The sequence below is a fragment of a genome, unplaced genomic scaffold, assembly GCF_019419815.1.
Source record: "Pyrus x bretschneideri cultivar Hongxiangsu unplaced genomic scaffold, Pyrus_bretschneideri_v1 Contig30, whole genome shotgun sequence".
NCBI classification, from domain to species: Eukaryota; Viridiplantae; Streptophyta; class Magnoliopsida; order Rosales; family Rosaceae; genus Pyrus; species Pyrus x bretschneideri.
Window position 1 is genome coordinate 2930916 of NW_025999613.1, and position 22453 is coordinate 2953368.

General features: G+C 39.2%; 2 protein-coding genes across 2 annotated transcripts; both read left to right on the forward strand.

Annotated features, from left to right (window-relative positions):
* Positions 1-402: 402 nt before the first annotated feature.
* Positions 403-3295, forward strand: LOC103964432 (polyadenylate-binding protein 7-like). Its single transcript, XM_009377366.3, has 6 exons — positions 403-1321; positions 1798-1916; positions 1992-2185; positions 2320-2579; positions 2678-2784; positions 3071-3295. Exons 1-6 carry the CDS (start codon positions 1090-1092, stop codon positions 3293-3295), a joined length of 1137 nt encoding a protein of 378 aa, XP_009375641.2. The 5' UTR covers positions 403-1089.
* Positions 3296-6410: 3115 nt separating this feature from the next.
* Positions 6411-12571, forward strand: LOC103964435 (cactin). The gene is made up of 13 exons (XM_009377370.2): positions 6411-6752; positions 6845-6936; positions 7473-7572; positions 8808-8879; positions 9290-9352; positions 9502-9642; positions 10178-10273; positions 10746-11030; positions 11117-11255; positions 11329-11468; positions 11553-11729; positions 11865-12131; positions 12222-12571. Exons 1-13 carry the CDS (start codon positions 6426-6428, stop codon positions 12339-12341), a joined length of 2019 nt encoding a protein of 672 aa, XP_009375645.2. The 5' UTR covers positions 6411-6425; the 3' UTR covers positions 12342-12571.
* The last annotated feature ends 9882 nt before the right edge of the window (positions 12572-22453 follow it).

Genomic DNA, 22453 nt, shown 5'->3' on the forward strand with positions numbered 1-22453 from the left:
AAAACATTAAAGTTTCTTACACTCGTGCAAATTTCCTTTACTATGTTTGGATGAGAGAAATAAACTTGAAATTTGAATTAAAGTTGGAATTTATAAATTGATATGCATCAATTCCCTTGTTTGGATTCATAAATGTATAAATTTAGAATTTCTACGTGGAAAGAAACTTGGAATTTGAGACTTCCAATTTCCAAGTTTAAATTTCATGTAAATATGTATCATTTTCCAATTTCTATGATTGAGAGTTTAAAAATAATAAATTTCGTATACAGTTCCATTTTTTTTATTTTTTGTTAACTAAACAAGAAAATTCATAAATTCTAGAAAATAAAATCTCATCATTTTAAAATTCTTTAGTAATTTTAAATTTCTTACTCTAAACATGTGTTAAATTGTGTAAATTTCCAAACAAAACCAACAACTCGCCCACACGCAGGGGACCTTTTTTAGTTGCACAACTAGAACTGCTAAGTGCAACTGACGATGGATGACGTGGCAAAACCGAATCACATTTAGTACTACAGTCTGGTGGTAGACTTTTTCATTTAGAAGTGAGAGGTCTCATGTTTGAATCTCATGGATGATGAATTCGATATCAAATTAGGTTGACTATTATGTTGTTTAGCCGAACTCCATGCTTCCTTAGTGTAAAAATATATGAATGTAAACAAAAAAAAAAAAAAAAAAAAAAAAAAACCGAATCGCACACGAAAAGCCATATTCCTTCACGGCGCGTACTAAAACGCGCCGATACGCGCGTCCACACTCCGTTATGGGAACGAATCCTTGTGAAAAAGAACCCCAACAACCTCCATGCAAATAAAATATATACATACACATACATAAAAACACCTTTCATCTTCAGAGGGTGAGTCCTTATCTCTGAACTCTCCAAAATTCTCCAGAAAAAATCCAAAAAACCCAAAAAAAGGGAAATCTTACTTTCTCACTCATCAAAACCACTCTCTCTCTAACAGTTGGTGGTGCAATTACTGTAGATTCAAGGAACCGTCAAAGAACCGAAGAGAAACGCCGGGCATTTGTTTATTTTATTTTTTAGTTTATTTTTTTAATTATCTGTGTGCGATCATGGCCGTTAACAATTCTCAGACGGTGGTGGGGGGTGGGCCGACGGCAGGGGGTGTGCCGGCGGGGTCGCTTTACGTCGGAGACCTCCATCCGTACATGACTGAAGCTCAGCTGGAGGAGGCCTTCAAAGGCTTCAAAGGTGTCACGTCCGTACGGCTCGGCAGGGACACCGCCACCGCCACCAACCGTTCTCTCCGCTACGGCTACGTCAACTTCACCACGCCTGAAGAAGGTTGATTTTCCTCGTATTAATTAATTTAATTAATTATTGGTTTTTGTTAAGTAATTGAATTTTGGTTATTTGTTCTGTTTGGTTACTGAGAAAGTGCATGCGACTAATCTGTTTGCAGTAATTTGATTTTTTTTTTCCTGACTGGAAATATACGATAAATTTTCATAAAAATTGAGTTGAGTTTTTTTAACTTTTTATTTATTTAATTTTTTTAGTATATGTTTTGTATTGAGATTCTTGTGTTATTATTATTGGAATTTAGATATCCATAAACATTGTGAAATAGAACAGGGAGGAATTACGATTTTGATCTGTTTGATTGTTCCAATGTGTGCGATTTCTCGATTGATCTGTTTGGCTTGTAAAGAGGGACAGCTCCTCCCATGCACCTGCCCGCGGGAACATACACAAATGTTAAATTGTTGTGTATATGGTCATAATCTTATTCTAATTGCGTTTGGTTTTCGTTTAAATAGCAATTCGAGCTATGGAGGTGATGAACCATTCAATGCTGCATGGAAGAGTGATAAGGGTCATGTGGTCACATCGTGATCCCGACGCAAGGAAAAGTGGAATTGGGAATGTGTTTGTCAAGGTATGTCTCGTTGCTTTAGACCTAAGTCATGGAGAAATGCTGATATGGTAATACTATTTTGGTTTTCTGTTGTAGAATTTGAGCGAATCGATTAATAGTGTAGAGCTTGAAGAAATGTTTAAGAAGTTCGGACGTACTTTGTCTTGCAAATTGGCCATGTTTGAAGATGGGAAGAGTAAAGGTTATGGCTTTGTTCAGTTTGAGTCTGAGGAATCTGCGATTGCCGCTATTGAGAAGCTAAATGGCACCACTGTCAGAAATAAGCAGCTGTATGTGCAGGTTTTTTTTTAGTTGTTTCCTGTTTTGTTGAATGATGCTTTGCTCATGAATTTTTCTTGATGGAATTACATTTTCCTTCTTGTCTCTGACGTTAATCATACAATAATTACAACTCGTGTCACAGGTATGTTGCGAAATTTGTTAGAAAGAGCGATCGGGTTTTTCCCAATCCTGATGTTAAATATACAAATTTGTATATGAATAATTTGGATCCAACTCTCAAGGAAGAGCTTGTGGAAGAGAAGTTCTCTGAATTTGGGAAAACTGTTAGCTTCGCGATTGCAAAGGATGACCATGGGAACTCTAGAGGTTTTGGTTTTGTGAACTTCGCGAACCCAGATGATGCTAGACGAGCAATGGAAGGAATGAATGGATCACAACTTGGTAAATTATGCATTTTTTATGGCATTAAAATTTTATTGGGAATATAGAATTCTATATACAGACCATTAATATTTGGTCTGGCGGTTTATTTTGACTAGGCTCCAAGGTTCTGTATGTAGCAAGGGCTCAGAAAAAGGCAGAGCGCAAGCATATTTTGCGTCGGCTGTTTGAGGAAAAACGAAAGGAGCAAATGTTGAAGTTCAAGGTAGTTTGATTTCCCATTGCTCTCCCAAGATCTCTTGGCTCCATTAGGTTTACAAAAAATGGGGCTTGCATATCGAAATTTTTTGCTTTCCCATGTTTTGTATGGGAGATTAATTACACCGCGTCATCATGGGAAAGGAAAAAAAAAGTGATATCCCATGGTTTACTTTCTCAACATCACAAACAGGGGAATGACATGGGGATCGATTTCCCACCAATGCATTTCCGCAAATCAACGGGGCATTATAGTAGCATCTGATCTTTCTATTTCTTTGTATTATATGCAGGGATCAAATGTGTATGTGAAGAACATTGACGATGATGTCAGTGATGAAGAACTGGTAGAACACTTTAGTCAGTGTGGAACGATTACTTCTGCAAAGATTATGCGAGACGACAAAGGAATAAGCAAGGGGTTTGGGTTTGTTTGCTTTTCTACCCCTGAGGAGGGCAATAAAGCTGTGAATACTTTTCATGGTAAGAAGTTGATTACATGCATTTGTTGCTTTTAAAGCTAAGAAATCTTTGTATGGTAATATCCCTCAGTTTTGATATTAACCGGTTTTATTTACGATTATTTATAAGGAACTAACACACGTATTCTATGTTTCTCTTCCTTAATCATATAATATCTGCTGCTCTATAATTAATGCGTACATTTTTAAATGTGTTTCAATTTATGGTCTTTATTTCACGGTAAGAATTTTAAGCTAAGTGTTAGCCTTTGTATTTCGTGTTTTCTTCGAGCTGCTAATCATGCTGCCACTGATATCTCACAGGATACATGTTTCGTCAGAAGCCATTGTATGTAGCTATTGCTCAACTAAAAGAGGAAAGACACGCACAGCTGCAGCTTCAGTATGCACAGCGTATGGCAGGATTTGTGGGTCCTTCCACAACTTGCATCCCTGGTGGATACCCTCCTTTCTACTACCAAGCACCCTCTGGGGTTGTTCCACAAGTGCCTCCTCGACCGGGACTGATGTATCAACCTTTGGGTTTGAGGCCAGGATGGATACCCAATGGCTTTGTACCTACGTCCGGACCAGCCTATCAACCACCACAGGTTCCCGTAGTGAGTACTATTCTTCCTGTGCCTAATTATCTTAGCTCATGCAGTCATCTGCATGCATATTTTTATGCCTTTTTTTTACGCAATTATGTGAATAATTGGATTTTTTTTAAAAAAAGCAGAGAATTAATATAGCAATCGTGCTTGTGCTAACTCAAAAATCTTCCATTTCCAGATGCCAAATGCTCCAAGACAACATAGGCAATACAGGGGCAGAATGAACGGGCATATGATCCCACAGGGAGGCGCATATATACCACATTTACAACAGCCCACTCAGTTGCCATACACTGCAAAAGATTCAAACAATCAGCAGGCATGTTTTCTCTTACTTCAGGTTTTTGTCATCGTTGTGTGTATTACGACCTTGTATATAACCCGCACAACTTATACCTTTCAGTGCTTAACGAACCTATTAAGCGAGTACTGATATTGATTACTGTTGGGTTTCATTAAAAAATTAATAAGGAATAAAAACCAACAAGTTATTTAGGACTGAGATGAATGTTTGTTTCCCCGGCTTTTAAGTATGCCTGATGTGTCCGTTACTCATGAAATTCTAATTCTCTAAATGACATTCATTGCAGCGGATGGGGCAGGCTAAGTATGTTGCTAATGAGCGTCAACGCGACATGAATAAAGGAGTCTCGTCTGCTGCTTCCAATTCTGTTGGAGTTGGGGTTCAACCAGAGATGCTGAGTAGCATGCTTGCTGCTGCTTCTCCTGAGCAGCAGAAACAGATACTTGGCGAACAGCTCTACCCACTCGTACATAAACAAAAGGTGATGCTTTCACCACATTGATGTTTAATTTCTTTTTAAGCATACCGGTGTGGAAGTTTATATAGTTGTCATCTCTAGCAGTATTAATGCTCCATCAAAATTTCTAAAGGGCCCGTTCGGTAATGTTTTTTATAACGATTTTTTAAAACTGTTTTGCAAAACGAAAACAACAAATAGGATTTTGCATTTTCTGATTTGCAAGACGTTAATGAACATATCCTAATTTTCTTGATGCTGTTTCTATCGTTTTAAAAAACTTTCAAATATGGTATCAGCCAAACACAGGCTATTAAGGGCCGATACTAAAATTTACTCACCGCTTTTACGTGCAGCCCGACCTAGCTTCAAAGATAACTGGGATGCTAGTTGAAATGGACAACTCGGAGCTGCTGAATTTATTGGAGTCACCCGAGTCTTTGACTGCGAAAGTGGAAGAAGCAGTTCAGGTGCTTCAGATCTCCAAGACGAAGGTACCTAACAAAGAGAACATTCATCCAAGTTATCTTTCTGCCGAGGTTGCAGTCAATTGAAAATCGGAGATGGTTAGACGCTTTTTCTTAGCTCATGACCTTCTGTCTTTGGCCCATCACAATGTTTTCTTTTACTAGTTTTTGTTCTCACAGCAGAGTATTTTTCTTTCCTTCATAGACATTAAGTTCTTCTTTGCTATACATCGCTCTGGTCTTGTAGTAATACTGATAGAACCGATGAATTTTCGGAACTTTAGTATTTCGGGGTTTCGGATTCAACTTCTTTTAATATTTTGGCAAACATAATTCTCCGTTTTCATTTGAATTTTCTATTGCATAATCTCATCAATTGACGAAAACCAAGTTAAACCCTGACGTTATGATGGTTTAGTAACCCTCTTCCGTCAATTACATACTAAACGAGCAACTCGAAAGCTGTTGAGGTGATATCGAAGGTAAGTAGAGAAACACAAATAAAATGTTAGAGGTCTTAAAAGGATCTTTTGTGTAACTAAGCTTGTCGTATTTCATTGATCTTTAAGGTAAAGTCTCGCCTAATCCTGCATCAACTCTAACCATAGCGTTGAACTTTTGATAAAATAGGAATTAGGGGTGCCATAGTGTGGTTTGGTTCGACTTAGGTTTTTTTTCTTCTACTGGTCATATCTTATTCGAACTATAATGTTGGCTTAGTGTGCATTTCAAAGATATAAACCGAATGAAATCATGCCGTGCGGCATCCAATGTTTAAAATATCGGTATTGATGGAAATATTGATGTGCAAATTTGTACGGATATATTGAATCGATATCAATCTCAAGTTGCTTTTGATGGACATGATGGAAATTTAAAATGGAACTTTAGAGATTGACAAATATTGGTTTGATAGAAATATAAGAGTTTTTTTTTATATATTTAATAGATGTATCAAAAATATCAACGATATCTGTCAATTTTTAAAAGTTTCTCCAATATGAGGTTATGTTTAGATTTCACGTCCTATTTCTATATATTTTTTCTGAATTTTTAGAAATTTCCATGAAAGTATGGATCGTATCGAATTTACTACATCACTAGCGTGATCCTAATTTTTATAGTATAAAATGTTTTAAATTTTAGCGGCAAGACCTTTGAAATAAAAAGGGCTTGTCACGCTTCCCGTGTGTCCAACTTTCCCGCTTTTTTGGTTGAAGGCATGTAATAATAAAGATGGGCCGGGTTTGGGCCCCCGAAATATGACCGACTTAACTCCAATTTGAATTTGTATATCCATTCGTTTCGATACAAACCCAAAAAAACCTCTGGAAAATCGCGAAATATGGGCAGTCACGGACGCAGCAGCAGAAGAAAGGAGGCGCCGTCGTCTTCCTCCAAGAGTCGCCGCAGAAGAAGATCCGACGACTCCGATTCCGCGTCGTATACCGAGCCCGATGATTCCGACAGCCACGACTCCTCCCCGGCGAGGAGCTCCAGGAAGCGCAAGGAACGAATCAGTCGCAGAAAGAGCAGCCGTCGGAAGGACTCCGACGACGAGTCGTACGACAGCGATGAGAGCGAGGAACGTGACCGCAAGACGAAGCGATCGTCGAAGAACGTTACGGAGGAGCAAATCGCTGAGTACTTGGCTAAGAAGGCACAGAAGAAGGTTTGCGATTTGGTCTCTTAGGGTTTCGTTTTGCAATTTTTTGTGAATTTTATGATATTGACTGTATTTTGCTCTTGGTTTTGATTGAGTAGGCAGCTCGAGTAGCCAAGAAGATAAAATCAAAGACGGTTTCGGGTTACTCGAATGATTCGAATCCCTTTGGCGATTCCAATCTCAATGAGATGTAAGTTTTTATTAATTTTTGTGGGTTTTAGATTCTATTCGTTGGTTACATTGGGTTCGGTATTCGATGTTGGGTTATAGAGCACATTTGGACACGCTATTGCGAAATTAGTTGGCTTTGTGAAGCAATAGGTTATTGAATGCTTATGCGTACCAATCGTGGAAAGCTTTCATTTATAATACGGTCAATTATGAGTGTTGAATATCGTTAACCTCAAAGGATGAGGAAGAGCGTTTATGCTGAAACGTAACTGTTTACATTTTGCTAGAAGCATAGGCCATTCATATGTTACAGGGTGTTTTCCTCCTTTTTTTATATTCTCATTATAGTTGGTTGTATTTAGTAAATTTCAGATTTGTATATTTTTTTTAGTACAGCTATAGTTTCGTAGTCTTATTGGCATATCTCATTGGCTCAACTATCTATCTGGTATGTGGTGGCTGACATATACATATGTTTTGTTAGGATATGCTTAATGGATTGTAAGTTTTTTTTTTTTTTCTTTCTTTTGTAACTTTACACTGTGCCATTTTCAGGTTTGTATGGCGAAAGAAGATTGAGCGTGATGTGTCACATGGTGTTCCGCTTGACGAGTTTTCAGTTAAGGCTGAAAGAAAAAGACAGAGAGAAAGAATGGTACATAATTCTAGCCCAAAATTACTTCTCTTTTGTTACTTTTCTAATTGTTGTGTTCTATTCCTTGTGGTTATGGAATTATTAGTCTTAAACAGGGGTTTATATATTATTGGACTTTTAGTTCCAATCAGTTAAAATGTCAGATACATAAGTTAGAGAATATGCTCAGTATAGAAGTTCATGAGTCTGGAAATAATTTTATTCTGTTGCTGGAAGATCCCTGGAGAATTCGATTGAAATTCATGACCAAAAAATTCGATTTTATCTTATAAGTTACTGGAATCAGCATTAGTTGTTACTACAAGATGGATTACATGGAGTAACAAGCTTAGCTGCTGAAGTTTGTTGACATTGTACAAATAGAGACTGAGAGCCTTTTTCTGCATCCATATAAATGGATCTATGTAGATCGTTGTTATTACATTCCAATTCTTCCTGATACGTCCCAAGGAAACTTCTAAATTGTATCACAAATTGACAGTTCTTTCTATTATGTTAGAACGGAACATAATCCTGAGTCCTCACTTAGGATTGGATGCAGATAGAAAAGGAATTTACTAGTGCATAGTCATTTTGATATCTCGATAAACCTTTTAGGATAATTAATAGGCAAGAGAGGCATTTGAAATTGCTAGGAATACAAAGGGAACTAAACCCTACACTGAGACTAACGCTCATTCTTTTTCTCAAGTTTACTCTCTCTTAGGTAACTGTGTACTGCACGCATGCACTATGTATTGTATTCCAAATAGATTAATCCTGTGCCTTGGCCATGACGAAAGTTAGGTGGGTTGGCGGTTCTGTTTCATTGTCTCTACATTTGTACTTTATTGACTGCAGAGACAAGAGAATAAGACTCTAGGAAACCATTTACATCCAGTTACTAGCCTGCTAAATTACTTTTTGATGGAGCTCCTGCTTAGCTAGGATGAAGAACAAGAAGAGTATAGAAACCATCCAATTATCCAGTAACCCATGTGCTAAAGAAGTTTTTTCATGGAGGATGTGCTGCAGAAGTTAGCTAAATAGGAAGATAAACATACCACTTAGGTTTTGTTACAACTATTTAATATATCACAAGACCAATTTCTCTTCAGAGGCCATCTTGCGGCCCTGGGATTGCAAAATAAATGAGTTCTATGATTAAAACATGGGATTTTTAGCCTCAGTAATTTACAGTTGTTCAGTTTGCATCTTTAGAATTTTAATATATTTATTACAAACTCATCCTTCAGGCAGAGATTGAAAAGGTCAAGAAAAGAAGGGAAGAAAGGGCACTTGAGAAAGCACAACATGAGGAAGAAATGGTAAGTTTATTGCCTGGTATGGCTTATATTTTTTCATTGAAGATCTTGGGCATGTTTGGAAGTGCTTTTAAAATGACGTAAAGTGCTCTTGGTGAAAGTGTTTTTGGGTTGCGAAAGCACTTGAGGTGCATTTTGGAAGAAGCACCAGTGTGCTTCTTGCAGGTAACACTCCAAAATGCTTTTCCAGGATTCACTTGCATTTTTAATAAGGATTGGCTCCAAAAGTATTCCAAAAGCATTTTCATCAAAAGCGCCTTCATTCATTTAAAAACACTTCCAAACACACCTCTTGGGGTAAAATCTGAATGCATTTTCCCATTGGAAATGAGACTTTTAGTTCTATAGTTTCTCCTTTTCCTAATCAGTCTAGCATTGCTTTTCGGTTAAGTAAAGTTGATTTCTTTCTGCAGGCACTGCTAGCCAGAGAACGTGCTCGGGCTGAGTTCCAAGACTGGGAGAAAAAAGAAGAAGAGGTGTGGTGCTGAATTCAATCAATAAATTCCTATTCTTGCCAATTTTTGCGTTGAACTTGCATTTTTCTTTTCCACTGCTCTAGCTTACATGAACGTGTTGAGATTTTGTTTTACCTGTCAATTTGATAATCAACATGTTCTACGTACAGTTCCACTTCGACCAAAGCAAAGTCAGGTCAGAGATCAGATTGCGTGAAGGGCGTATTAAGCCAATTGATGTACTGTCTAAACATCTGAATGGCTCAGATGACTTTGAGATTGAGATAGACGAGCCATATATGGTCTTCATGGTAAATATTCCTGGGAGACTTGTGCATACTTTCACAAAAATTTATTTAATCTTCACAGCAATTTATTTGCTTCTCATTTCTATTTTGTATGGAAATTATTAGGCACCTTTCCTGTGCAATGAGTGGAGATAGAAAGAGAGTTAATGAATGTTTCTTTCCATGACTTTTAGATCTGGAAGGGCTTGGTTTCTGTTATTGTTGATCGACTTGATTCTTAATTAGAGTTCTCAATTAGCAAGAGTCTTAATTCTTGCAATAGTAGCCTGGACCATCAATTTCTATTTTATTTTTTCAATATTTAGGAAATTATTACTTTCTTTCAGTTCTCCATCTCGAGACAGATGTTATAAAGTTGATCACATGAAACAAGCATTAGCTTTGCCATTTCAAATCAAATGTTTATCTCTATTTAATGTCCAGTGTCTTCTGTTTCAATGTTGTAATTTGGTGTTGTGTGCATTAATAAACATAATAATGACATGGATTGAACTGTTTGAATCATAATTCACATTGGCATTTGACATGTACAATGCAGGGATTGACTGTAAAGGAAATGGAAGAGCTTCGAGATGACATCAAAATGCACCTTGATTTGGACAGGGCAACAGAAACACATGTGAAGTACTGGGAGGTATTATTTTCTTTCTTTTCCTTTTAGTACATTTCTACCTCTTACAAAGTTTCTTATGGATACTTTACCTCTTGATACGAGTGCTTCAGATTAATCAAGCTATGCTAATTAGTTAGTGTCTCCTGTTTTATGATATGGTTTGCTTGCCTCAATATTTTGTATTATCGATGTGGTTGGAGGCTTTAACAAATATAGCAGTAATGATGCTCCTTTATTTGGTTATTTTTCTGTTTATTCAATGTTTTTTTGTCCTTTGGGTTGTCTAGAGTTAGTTAGCTGTACCCAATGAGCTAATCAGAGAATCAAAGGCATGTGAAGTTGCAACTTTGCCAGCTGCAAACAATAGTTATAATTAGTTGGACTTCATTTAATTGCCTAAACATTTAGTAATTTAATGTAGATGGTGCCTAAATAGTTATATATTAAAAGCAAAATTTGTTTTGGGACTGTATCCTAATATACAATTTGACAGGCACTTTTAGTGGTTTGTGATTGGGAGCTAGCTGAAGGTCGGAAAAAAGATGCAATAGATCGAGCTAAGGTTCGTGGAGAGGAACCTCCTGCTGAGTTGCTTGCAGAACAAAGAGGCTTGCATACTAGCGTTGAAGCAGATGTCAAGAACCTCTTGGAAGGAAAGACCTTCAGGGAATTAGAGGAATTACAGTCCAAAATTGAGTCAGAAATGCGTTCTGGAACAGCCAAGGTTGTTGAGTATTGGGAGGCTGTTCTCACACGCCTCCATATATTCAAGGCCAAGGTACTTTATCCTTACATTCTTTAATGTCTTTCAACTTTATATAGGATATAGTGTTTGGACTCATTATTTAATTCCATCCAATACAGGCTTGTTTGAAAGAAATCCATGCTAAAATGTTGCACAAGCATTTGCAACGGCTTCAGAAACGGGAGGATGGTGAAAAGAACTTGGATAGGGTTCATGATTCACAGCCTGAAGAGGAGGAGAGTGAGTCTGATGTCAAAGGTATGCACACTTTTGACCTGTGGGTTTATGATTTTATTACGAATACGGGTTGCTAATACATTTTTGTATGTAGATGCTCAAGCATTTTCTCCAGAATCCATGGAGGAGGAGATTCATGTGGCTGAGGAAGAGGCTGGGTCATTTTCACCAGAGCTGTTGCATGGAGATGAAAATGAGGAAGTAATCGACCCTGAAGAGGACAGGGCTATACTGGTAATATTCAGGTCCTAATACTGGTAAGATTTCTTTGTACAAGTGCATTGGTGTAACCGCACGAGTCTTGTGGTATGTCAACAGGAAAGGAAGCGTGTAGCTGTGTTAGAAGAACAACAGAGGCGGATTCAAGAAGCTATGACATCAAAGCCAGCTCCACCAGAAGATAATTTTGAGATGAAGGCCATGAAATTCATGGGAGAAATGGTTGAAGGAGATGCAGTTCTTGGCACGGGTTCTGAAGTGAACCTTGACTCACAGGTACTTCATCTTGTCCATTCTCTTCTTTTGCACATTTTTTTTTTCCCGCAGTTGTGCTCAAGGAAAATTGAAATTGTAGTGGGGCACATCTCTCAGATCTTTATGCAGAATTTGATGAAATAAATGTGGATGTAGGTATACTGGTGGCATGACAAGTACCGACCTAGAAAGCCGAAATATTTCAACCGTGTTCACACCGGATACGAGTGGAACAAGTACAATCAGACTCACTATGATCATGATAACCCTCCTCCAAAGATTGTGCAAGGATACAAGTTCAACATCTTCTATCCGGACCTTGTTGACAAGACGAAGGCCCCACATTATACGATAGAGAAGGATGGCAACAGCAGTGAGACATGCATTATAAGGTTCCATGCAGGGCCACCCTACGAGGACATTGTAAGTGTTCTTGATTTGGTAATTGAATCTTGTTGGTTATGATCCTGTTCAGGATGAAATTACTTAGTCACTCTTCTAATTGGATTGTAGGCGTTCCGGATAGTAAACAAAGAATGGGAATACTCACACAAAAAGGGGTTCAAATGCACATTTGAACGTGGAATTTTGCACGTATACTTCAACTTCAAACGACACCGCTATCGTAGGTGATGTGTTGGTAGGTTTGTTACTTTTCATTCCGAAGCTGACATATATAAACAGTTTGATCGAATCTTGATTAATTTTCCTTCTGTGTACTATAAGATTTTTTGAGTTTAATTGACGTGTAGTCACAATGCTGCCATATGGGCATGTATAATATGCGGGCAACGGTTCGTTTAACCTTAGTTGAGAACTCAGTTAAAAGAACAAGAGTATGGATACCTTGCTTTTGTTTTGCATAGTAATATTGTGCTTGTATGCCTCTAACTAGATTGTGGGTCAAGTTTTGAAAAGAATAGGGTAGTGAAATTAACGTACGAGAAGAATAAGGCATGCTTTAATGCATTTTACTGCGGCTTGGAAGTCTCGCCAGACTTTGTCTACGTCTTGTTTTTTTATACAAGCGATATTGTGACAAGCGTGGAGAGAGGCTAACTCGTAAAACCCAGTTAGTGTTTGATTAGGACTGAAATATCCCGTTAGTCCATAATACTATTCACCTGATCAGATATCCACAATAAGACGTCGGTGTTTGCAACGGACAGAGCAGCCAAAGACCTTCCGATATACCTGGTAACGTCTTGTACCTCCTTGACAATGTGCCGACACTTGACAAGCAAGTAGAAACGTGCTCGGTTTTTATACTTGTCAACCAAGTTGTTTGGCCTTTTAACATCTGCTTCGAGGGACTCCAAAGCAAGCCTAGTCATTCAATTCTTGACGCTGTAGTTCAATGCCCGGGTAAGGAAAAATCCCACCGGCGGAGACAATGCTTTGATCACCGGAGAGAGATTGGTTGGCGGTGATGGAGTCGGTTGCAAGGGAGACTTGGGTTTTGAGGTAGCAGAAGAAAACAACTGAAAGCACCAACCTTTTTTTGGTTTGGATGAAATGTTTTAAAAAAAAAAATTGTTAACGGGTGAAATTGGTGAAACGGGCGACTTATTAGTTAAACGGGTTGGGTTTGGGTGATCCGTTAGCTTAACGGGTTGGGTTTGGGTGATCCGTTAAATTAACGGGTCGGGTCGAATTCAACCCAAGCTCAATAAACCCGACCCGTTTACAGGTCTAGGTTTATGGGGTTTGGCATTGCTTGCTTGTAGACAGAGGAGATGGGAGTTGCAGAGAGAACTCATGGCGCCTGGGAGGGAGGGATCTGGGGGCTTTTAAAATCCGATGAAAACCATGGCAAGCAGGCAAGTGGGTTGGAGCCTTGGAAGGAAAACAAAGGGAAAGTCGACAACCATGGCTAACAATACCAAGCAAGTGGGATTGTAGCTGTGGAGGCTGAGGTGGATGGGAATTTTTTGGGGATGGAGGGTGTTCGGGTAGGATTCTAGAACTGGTCCCTCGCATAGCTCCCCGACAAAATGGCACGTTCTTGCCTATCAGGCAAGTTCTTGCTACTGGGTGTTCTGCAAGATGAGTCTACAGTTAGTTTGAAAGGTGCTTTTGTGGGGCCTTTGGTGTAGGCCTTGAGGCTCACAATCAAAACTAACAAAGATTTGAGCATGCCATTGTTATCTTTCTTTAATAGATTGTTGGATTAACGTGATTTAAGTTGATTACTTGCGCCCTAAGTTACTTAGACTTCTTGTTTATCAAAGGATGGGTTAAGTCTGCATTAAGTTCTTTTCTTGCCTTGTAAATAAGGAATTTTAATTCATAGTTTTGTATGTCCAAAATGAAGGGGGTCCAGGGCCCTTCCAACCACTTCCTCGATCAAAGTTCACTTTAATAAAAACAGGCTTTATAACTTGACTAGGTTCGAATGCAAATGAAACTCTTAAGTAGAAAACAGATGAAAATGACTTAGATACATGAAGGAAAGTACATTAAACGACAAATCTACTAAATATATGTACAGACAAAAGAGACTCGCGCAAGATTTAACCTTGTCAGGCAAGGTTGAACTTCTTGCAACCACTTCTCTTTGTGTTTACATAGGTTTGGGTGCTAAGAGGGATGGAAAGTAAATAGGTTTTACTTGAGGGATTCGATACTACAACACTAAAGGAAGGTAGCAGTGCTTTTACACTAGACAAAAGATGGCTTTCTATTAGGGAACTATAGCTAAAAGGACTAGATCTGGACAAAGTTCAGCTTTCTGGGTACGAACTGGCTTGAGAGCAGAGTTTGTATGCCTTTTGATTGGTTGGTTGAGTGTCCTTATCTCTGGTGTCCCTCCCCTCTAAACTTTTATAGACAATTTGGCCCGACTGTCTTGGCTTTGCTTTAGTTAATAACATTCGGAGGGCAGTGAGTGATCACTTATTTACTTATTCATGCCATTGAAAAATGCTTTTTGGCTGGTTGGTGAGGTGTTATTTGTTGCCCATCACTTCAATTATAGGCATGTGGCTTATGCCTTGGCTGAAATGATTTCGATTTGCTTTGAGCCTATCGATTGGACTCGGGCAAGTCCTCATTTGCTTTGGCGCCTTTGAGCCTTCATTACTACAAATCCTAGTGTTAAATATTAACCCAAATAGTGCCCTCTTTAATCATTGTTAAGTCTGTTAACCAAGACATTAAAAATGATTAAATATTAACTACTTACTTTAACTCGAGACTCATGCCATTTACTCAGCCGTTTTCGAATAAACCTTTGCACTAACCCACGATCTCCAACGTTAACTAACTGCACGTTAAATAACCTCCATTCAAATTTCATTGGCCGTCACTTCTAGCAAACCCATCTATCTGAATTTCTAGAATTCTCGACCCTCTTGCATTCTCAGTCTTTTCTTGCTCGCTGTCTTCAATCGCCTTCAATCAACTTCATTTCTTTCCTTTCGAAATCAACCATGGCCCCCAAGAAGCTGCTGCTGAGGTAGAAAGGCAAAGAGTAGGGTCCAACCAATCTACTGGGGATGCTGGAGACATCTCTGAGCTCTTCAGTGAGCCAGAGGCCGAGGCTAGGCCTAAAGTTGAAACAAGGGCTCCTTGTCAAGCAAGGGTGACCGTGGTGGAGTCTTCAGAATCTGAGCCCGAGGAAAGGCCTCAAGCTTAACTAGTCTTGCTTGGCTCGAGAACTAGTCCCACCAAGAAGAGAACTAGGTCTCAAACCTCCTCCAAACCTTCCTCTGTCCATCCAATCGAAGTGGGCATGAAGAAACATAAAGTTGCTAGTAAGTGTTCTAGATTGGTTTCTTCCCTCTAAACCTGATTCCTTGGAGTTTTGAACCAATCCCTCATGTCTTTTGTTATTAGGGCCTCCAGCGACTAAGAAACCTGCCCCTACTCCCAGAGAGGGGTAGTCGGGTGCAGAGGTGCAACAAGAAGACAAGGAGGTCCTCGCTAAGATCCTTGAGGAGTTGAAGGTATACCTTATCAACCTTTGAGTACTAAATTAATGTTGAACTTCTCACTTTTCACCACTATTTCTGAGTCCTTGCTGTTTTCTTGGAATAGGACACTAGAGCAGAGGGAACCTCCCAGCTTAAGCCTTTTTATCCTCCAGCTCAATTGGTGCGTTCTTCGCCTTTTTAGGCCAAGCCCTCAGATGTACAATCTCTTCTCTCAACATTGGTTAAGTTTTGTGTTTTCTAAGTTTTCAAATGCTAACAAACACTTTAGTTATTTTCCAGGCAAGGGGTGGCACCTCTACACCTCAAGTTGGGCAAACCTCAACCCTTACTTCTTCCTCCATTCTTCATCCCATGGTGGTCACTCCCACTTCCCAGTTTAATCCAATAACTGGGGAAATGCTTCATTATGTGGAGGATGACAATACTTTAGTAATATTCTTATTCTTAAGCCCTTATTTAACCTTCTCTTCAAGTTTCTTCAATAACTTTTAATTTGTGTATTGCTTTTGCCAATCTTCTTTAGTGCACGAGACAACACACCAGCCACCACCAGCTTTCAGGGAGCCTATAATTCTTAAGATACCTATTGTCTAAGAGGTAACTATCCCCAAGGCTCCTTTAGCTTCTTCTCAGGTCAGCCTGCCTGCTTTTTCCAAAGCAGCGCACCAACAAAGGTTCATTCTCATAAAACTCAAGGTTCAACTCAGGTATACAAGTTTTTTCACTTCTAGTTTTTCTCCAATTTAAGTGTAAAACAATCCTCTTACTCACTTTTTTCTTGGTTTAAAACAGGCTCTATGCGAAGGCTCAGGCAAGTCTCCCTAGCCTACGGTGCACAAGGTGGTCCTCCCTTGGCCTCCTAAGGCCTATGGATTCACAATGATCCCCATCCTTAGGCTCAGAAAAGCTGTTACCGCCCCAGACCCTTCCTCTATTTTTATTGAAGCTACCTTTGGGGGAGTTAGAGTAATGCCTTCACTTCTTGCATCTATTCCAGCCAGTCTTTTTGCCCCGAACTAGTAAGAAAGTTCAGGCAAATCAGGACAAAGCTGAGGTCTCTGAGGCGCCCTTTGAGCCTCAACTTCTTTAGGATCTACATCGAGTCTTTAACGAATGGATGCAGAGGGACTTCAGTATTTCCTTTAGTCTCAAGGTACTCTAAGAAGCTGAGAAAGCACTCACTGAGTTGTACAAGGCTCAACAAATGTCAAGGGTCCAATACGAGTCATTCTTTTCCTTCTTCGAGAACTTGAGGGCTCTAAGGGATCAACATATTTGAGCAGAAAGGCAAACAAATCGAGTGAAGTGTTACAAGGAGAAGCATAACAGAATTTCCAACTCCTTGTAGCGGCTAGTGGAAGAGGGCTCAGCCATAGAAGATAGGAACATGGTGGTGACATTTGAAATCCAAAAGTTGGAGGAACAACTCTTTGCATTGAAGGATGAGCAAATGACATTCTCAGGCAAGTTATATCAAAAGATCAAAGAGGTAAAAAGGGTCAATCTTGAAGTGGAGGACTCTGAGGCCCAACTGGCCAATAGCAACATTGCTTTGGAAGAGTCAGGTAGGATTTTCACTATTATGCAAATTTACCATTCTAGAACAGTTGCCTTAGCTAGGGATGTCAATTTGTCAGGCTAAGATCTTTTGTAACCTCCTTTTGATGAAATGAAATGAACACTTCTCTCTTTACTTATTACTTGTCCATTTATACCTAACTGTTTTAAATAAATAAATAAAAGAATCCCACCCTTCTTCTAGTGTTTAAACTTCAACAATGTAACAATATCGAACATTCCACAAAGTTGGGTGATACTTCTTTAAAAACTTAGCATTAATTGGATGTGTTTGCAATCTTCCTTCTAAATCTGCCAAGTAATATCCTCATGTATTTAACATTTTGTTGATGATAAAAGGGCCTTCCTGGATCTTGTTCAAGACTTCAATTAGGCTATATCAAAGTTTTCAATCCCTTGACACATGGCCTGGATATATTCCTCACTATGTAGACCAAATTGGTTTTGAAGTTTTACATAACTTATATTGATTTCCATAGGGAGTACAGCATCTTGCCTGAAGGTTAATGCATAAGGAGTGGTCCCAGTTCCTGCACTCTTTGAGGTTCTGTAAGCCCAATGAGTATCCTCTAACTTTTCATGCCATCTTTCTGGGTTGTTTGCCACCATCCTCTTAATTATATTCACTAAGATCTTATTGCTAGCTTCTGCTTGACCATTGGATTGGGGATAATAAGGGCTAGACTGGATGATATTTATTTTGAATTTGTCCGCAAACTCTTGTACTTCATTTGAGATAAAAGATGGTCCTCTGTCTGTGACAATTGTCTCGAGCACCCTATATCTGTGTAAGATCTTGGTCTCAATGAACTTCCTCACTATAGTTGAATTAATGGTCTTCACAACTGAAGCTTCTACCGACTTAGTAAAGACATTGCCATAATTATAAAGGTATGCCTCTTATTAGAAGCTGGATATATTTGCCCGATGAAGTCCATCGCCTACCCTCTGCAGGGCCAATGCTTCATTATTGGATTTAAGGATATTGGGGATATGTGTTGGAGAGGTCCATGCTTATGACAATCTTCACATCCTCTAGAATAAGGTTTACAACCCTTTTCCATGTTGGGCCAAAAGTAGCCATACCTTCTTAGCAACACCCTCATCTTAGTTCTAGCTTGATGTGCCCTACAAATGTCCTCATGTACTTCAGCCATCACTCTCATTGATTCTTCTAGGCCTAGGCATTTCAACAAAAGCACATTTGGAGTCTTTCTTAGCAAAGTTTTGTCCCACATGATAAACTTAGTTGCTTGGTGCCTAATCTTCTTACTTATGGGAGAATAACGGTGTTTTAAGTACTAAACGATGGGTGTTCTCCAGCCTTCTATCTCAGGTTCCTTAGTCATTATATCTAGGCTGAGCCCTCTTTCAAAGATAGAAGGGAGATTTCTTCTCTGTGCCTTTACATTCACCTTAAACCTTATTTCTTGAATCTGTGCTCCAGAAGCCATCTGTGCCATCTCATTGGCAATTAAATTTGCTTCTTTGGAGACATGATTGATTGATACTTCAGTGCCCCAATAATTTAGCAACTGAGTAGCTGCCAATTAATAACCTGCCATTATGAGATGTTTGCACTTGTAATCTCATTTCAATTGATTAATCACTAACTCAAAATCACCATATATTTCCACCTCAGTTGCCCTTAACTCTATCAGGATCTTTAAGCCAATGATCAATGCCTTGTTCTCTACCCTGTTATTGGTATTATCTTGGTAATCTAGAAGGAATGAATAACAATGTTGAATTCCCTTTGGATCAATAATAACAATCCTAGCTCCAGCAGCATGCTGAGTGCAAGATCCATCGCAATATAACTTCCAGGGAGTGATCCATAAGCTAGTTCTTCTCCTTACTTCTTGCTAAATCCATTCTTCCTTGCCTGAGTGATATTTACTAGGTGAGATCCAAAGGCTGGCCACTTCTAGAGTTCTCGGGATGTTGACAAGTTATTCTTGGTGCTCGGTCAAGAAGTCTGCAATTGCTTGTCCCTTTATTGCCCTTTGAGGCACATATTGAAAACTGAACTCTGAGATTGCTAGAATCTACCTCTCAATTCTTCCAGTTAGCATTGGCTTAGACAACATGTACTTGATTACATCAGTCTTGGTAATTATATAGATGTGGTAAGGTAACATGTAATGCCTTAACTTGCAAGCAGTGAAATACAAAGCCAAACATAGCTTCTCAATTGGGGTGTATCTTGTTTCTACCTCAGTAAGGATCCTAATGAGGTAGTTTATTTCTTGCTCTTTCTCCCCTTCATTGTTTTGAGCAAATAAGCTTCTTATTGACTTCTCAGACGCAGAGATATATTGCTTCAAAGGTTTCCCCCTCTGAAAGGGCATGGACACTAGTGGAGAGGCTAGACAAGCCTTCTCTCTGTCAAAAACTTCTTGGTGTTGTGGACCCCACTTGAACTCTTCTTGATTCTCCATTCTCAATAAAGGAGTCAATGGTTGGATCTTGCCTACCAAGTTGGCAATGAATCTCCTTAAAATGTTGATATTTCCTAATAGCCTCTGTGATTGCACTTTGTTGGTGAGGGAAGGTGACTCCATTATTGCCCGAGCTTTGTTCTTGTCTATTTCCACCCATCTTTGATGAACTAGGATCCAAGAAGTGTGCCCCAAGAAGTTACCCGATCAAACCCCAAAGGCACACTTCTTAGGATTCACCTTCAACTGGTGTCCTTATTCTTAATAAGGCTTGTTTCAGATCTTGTAAGTGATGCTCTTCAATTTTAGACTTCACCACAATATTATCAATGTACACTTTGATACTATGCCCGATTAAATCATGAAAAATAGCATTCATTGTCCTTTGATAGGTAACACTAGCGTTTTTCAGTTCAAATGGCATGACCATATATTCATATAGTTCTATATGTCCTGGGCACCTAAATGCTGTCTTATGTGTATATTCTTTGGCCATTTTTATCTTATTATATCCATCATTCCCATCCATAAAAGATAGATCTTTATGTTTTGCAACTGCACCTATGGACAGGTCAGCCATGGGCATCGGGTATTTATCTTTAAGTGTGGCTTCATTAATATTTCTATAATCGACACAACATCGAATGACATTAGTTACATCTTTTAATACAAGTACAATGTTAGTCAACCACTCAACATACTTTGCAGGCCTAATAAATCCTGCCTTTACCATCATCTCAATCTCTTATTTGACATTTTCTTCATTTCCTTCAACATTCTTCTTGGTGCTTGCTTCACAGGTTTGTACCCTTATTTGATAGGCATTATATGTTCCACTAAACTGGGGTCCAATCCAGGCATCTCTGTGTAATGCCATGCAAAGTAATCTTTGAATTCACGCAAAATGTCTACTATCTTTGCTCGATCCCCAGCTTTCAACAAACCACTGATTTGCATTGGCCTTGGATCTTCCTTACTCCCCAAATTAATGGTTTCCAAGGGGTCTTGCACTTCTAGTGTTGGTGTATCAGGCTCTGTATTCAACTGACTTTGGACCCTTGGGCACATCATCTGGCTAGTCTAAATCATATATACATTCAACCATGTGAATGGCTGTTTCTACCTCCTCTCCCAAAAACTCTTTTCCGTCCTTGTCTTTGGTGCTCGAAGTTCCTTTTTCCCATTCTGCCACCTCCTTGGTTAAGCTCTTTCTAAACTCTTTTATCTCTTTCTCATACACCAGTAGACTCTTGATTAAGAACCTGACTGTAATCACTTGGTCATTCTTCTTCTGATTTGTCATAATTGGTGTTGGCGGGCAAGGACAATGTGAGGCCTGTCCCATTCCTCATTTGTGAGAGAAAGTCCTCGTTCTAGGAGCTTTTGGGTTGTCATCTTGGTAGGACGGACATTTTTATCAGCTCCTAAACACTGCTGGATCCCAACACTAGGATTGTAAAAGTTTACTTCGGCAACATTGGCTATGGGGAGAAATGACTGTGATTCAGCTTCTATTGTTTCCCACAATCCTGGTTCTTCAGTTCTAGCCTTATGGTAGACAACAACTTGTTGGTGTAACGTGAATGGCATAGACAGGCTCTGGTGAACCCAATCTCTCTCTAACAATGCCCCATAAGTAGAGTTGTTGTCCACCACAAAGAATGCCAACATGATTTGAGTCTACTCCCAAAGCCAATATCCTATATGTTTTGGTGATGGCCTTAGAGAAACTAGAAACTGTAAGATCAGTGGGAAGAAGATCACTTTCTCTACTACACAGCCTCCTCATTTGTTTGAATGGGAGAACATTGACTGTTGCTCCATTATCTATCAATACCCTCTTGAATGAAACTCCTTCCAGATGAGCTTTCAAATACATTGGCTTTAGATGGTTTGCTAGGGCTAGACTTGGGTTGCTGAAAACCATCTTGTCAAAATAAACCATCTCAGTCTTCTTTCGTGTAAGTTTAGGCAAGTTTGCCAGACTTCGTCATTCTTTCCCAGCTTCCTTAATGTTAAAAAGTGCCATTATTGGTTTTGGTGCTCAAAAATCACCCTCCATTGTGGCTGGCTGATCTGGTTCGACATAAAACATGGCTGATAAAACATAAGCCATGTTTACATGGAAGTTGCTGGGTCTAGGTACTTCTTCTTTCTTCCCTCAAAATTGATACACAAATTGATAAATCCATGCCTGTGCATCCTTGGTCAACATTAACTCGGGCACTTCCTATTATCTTGCTATACTAAAGCCATGTAGCTCCCTTGGGATTTCACAGAGAGTATTTACCAATAGAGGTAAATGTATCCCTTTTTCAGGGGAGATGGTTTCAAAATAGATAGGCTCTGGATTCTAGCTTGGTGTAGGCATCATCACTACACTCTATTGAGCTATTCTCAGGATTCTGTATTTCAATAGATGGGGGTTATGAGGCATATGATGTCCTTCACCCTCAGCTTTACTGTTAGCTCTTTCTATTTCTTTCTTACTTTTCCGTTGAAGTTGTTTCCTTCTTCCTGGTGTAACCTCTTTAAACTGAACATTTCCAGAAGCCTGTAAAATGGTAGGGATTTTCAATGAGTTCATGTAAGCCTTATGTTGTCTTTGAACCCTCCTTATCATGGATGCCCTTATCTCCCTAACAAGCTTTCCATCTTTCCCTACCATATACCACTTTCGGCCGAGTCGGGCTAAATCCTTTTTAATAACTGGGGGAATTGGGTTTCTGGTTCTCTTTCATCACCCTTGTCTCACATTGCTATGATAACTTGGCTGGGGAGGCTTCACATC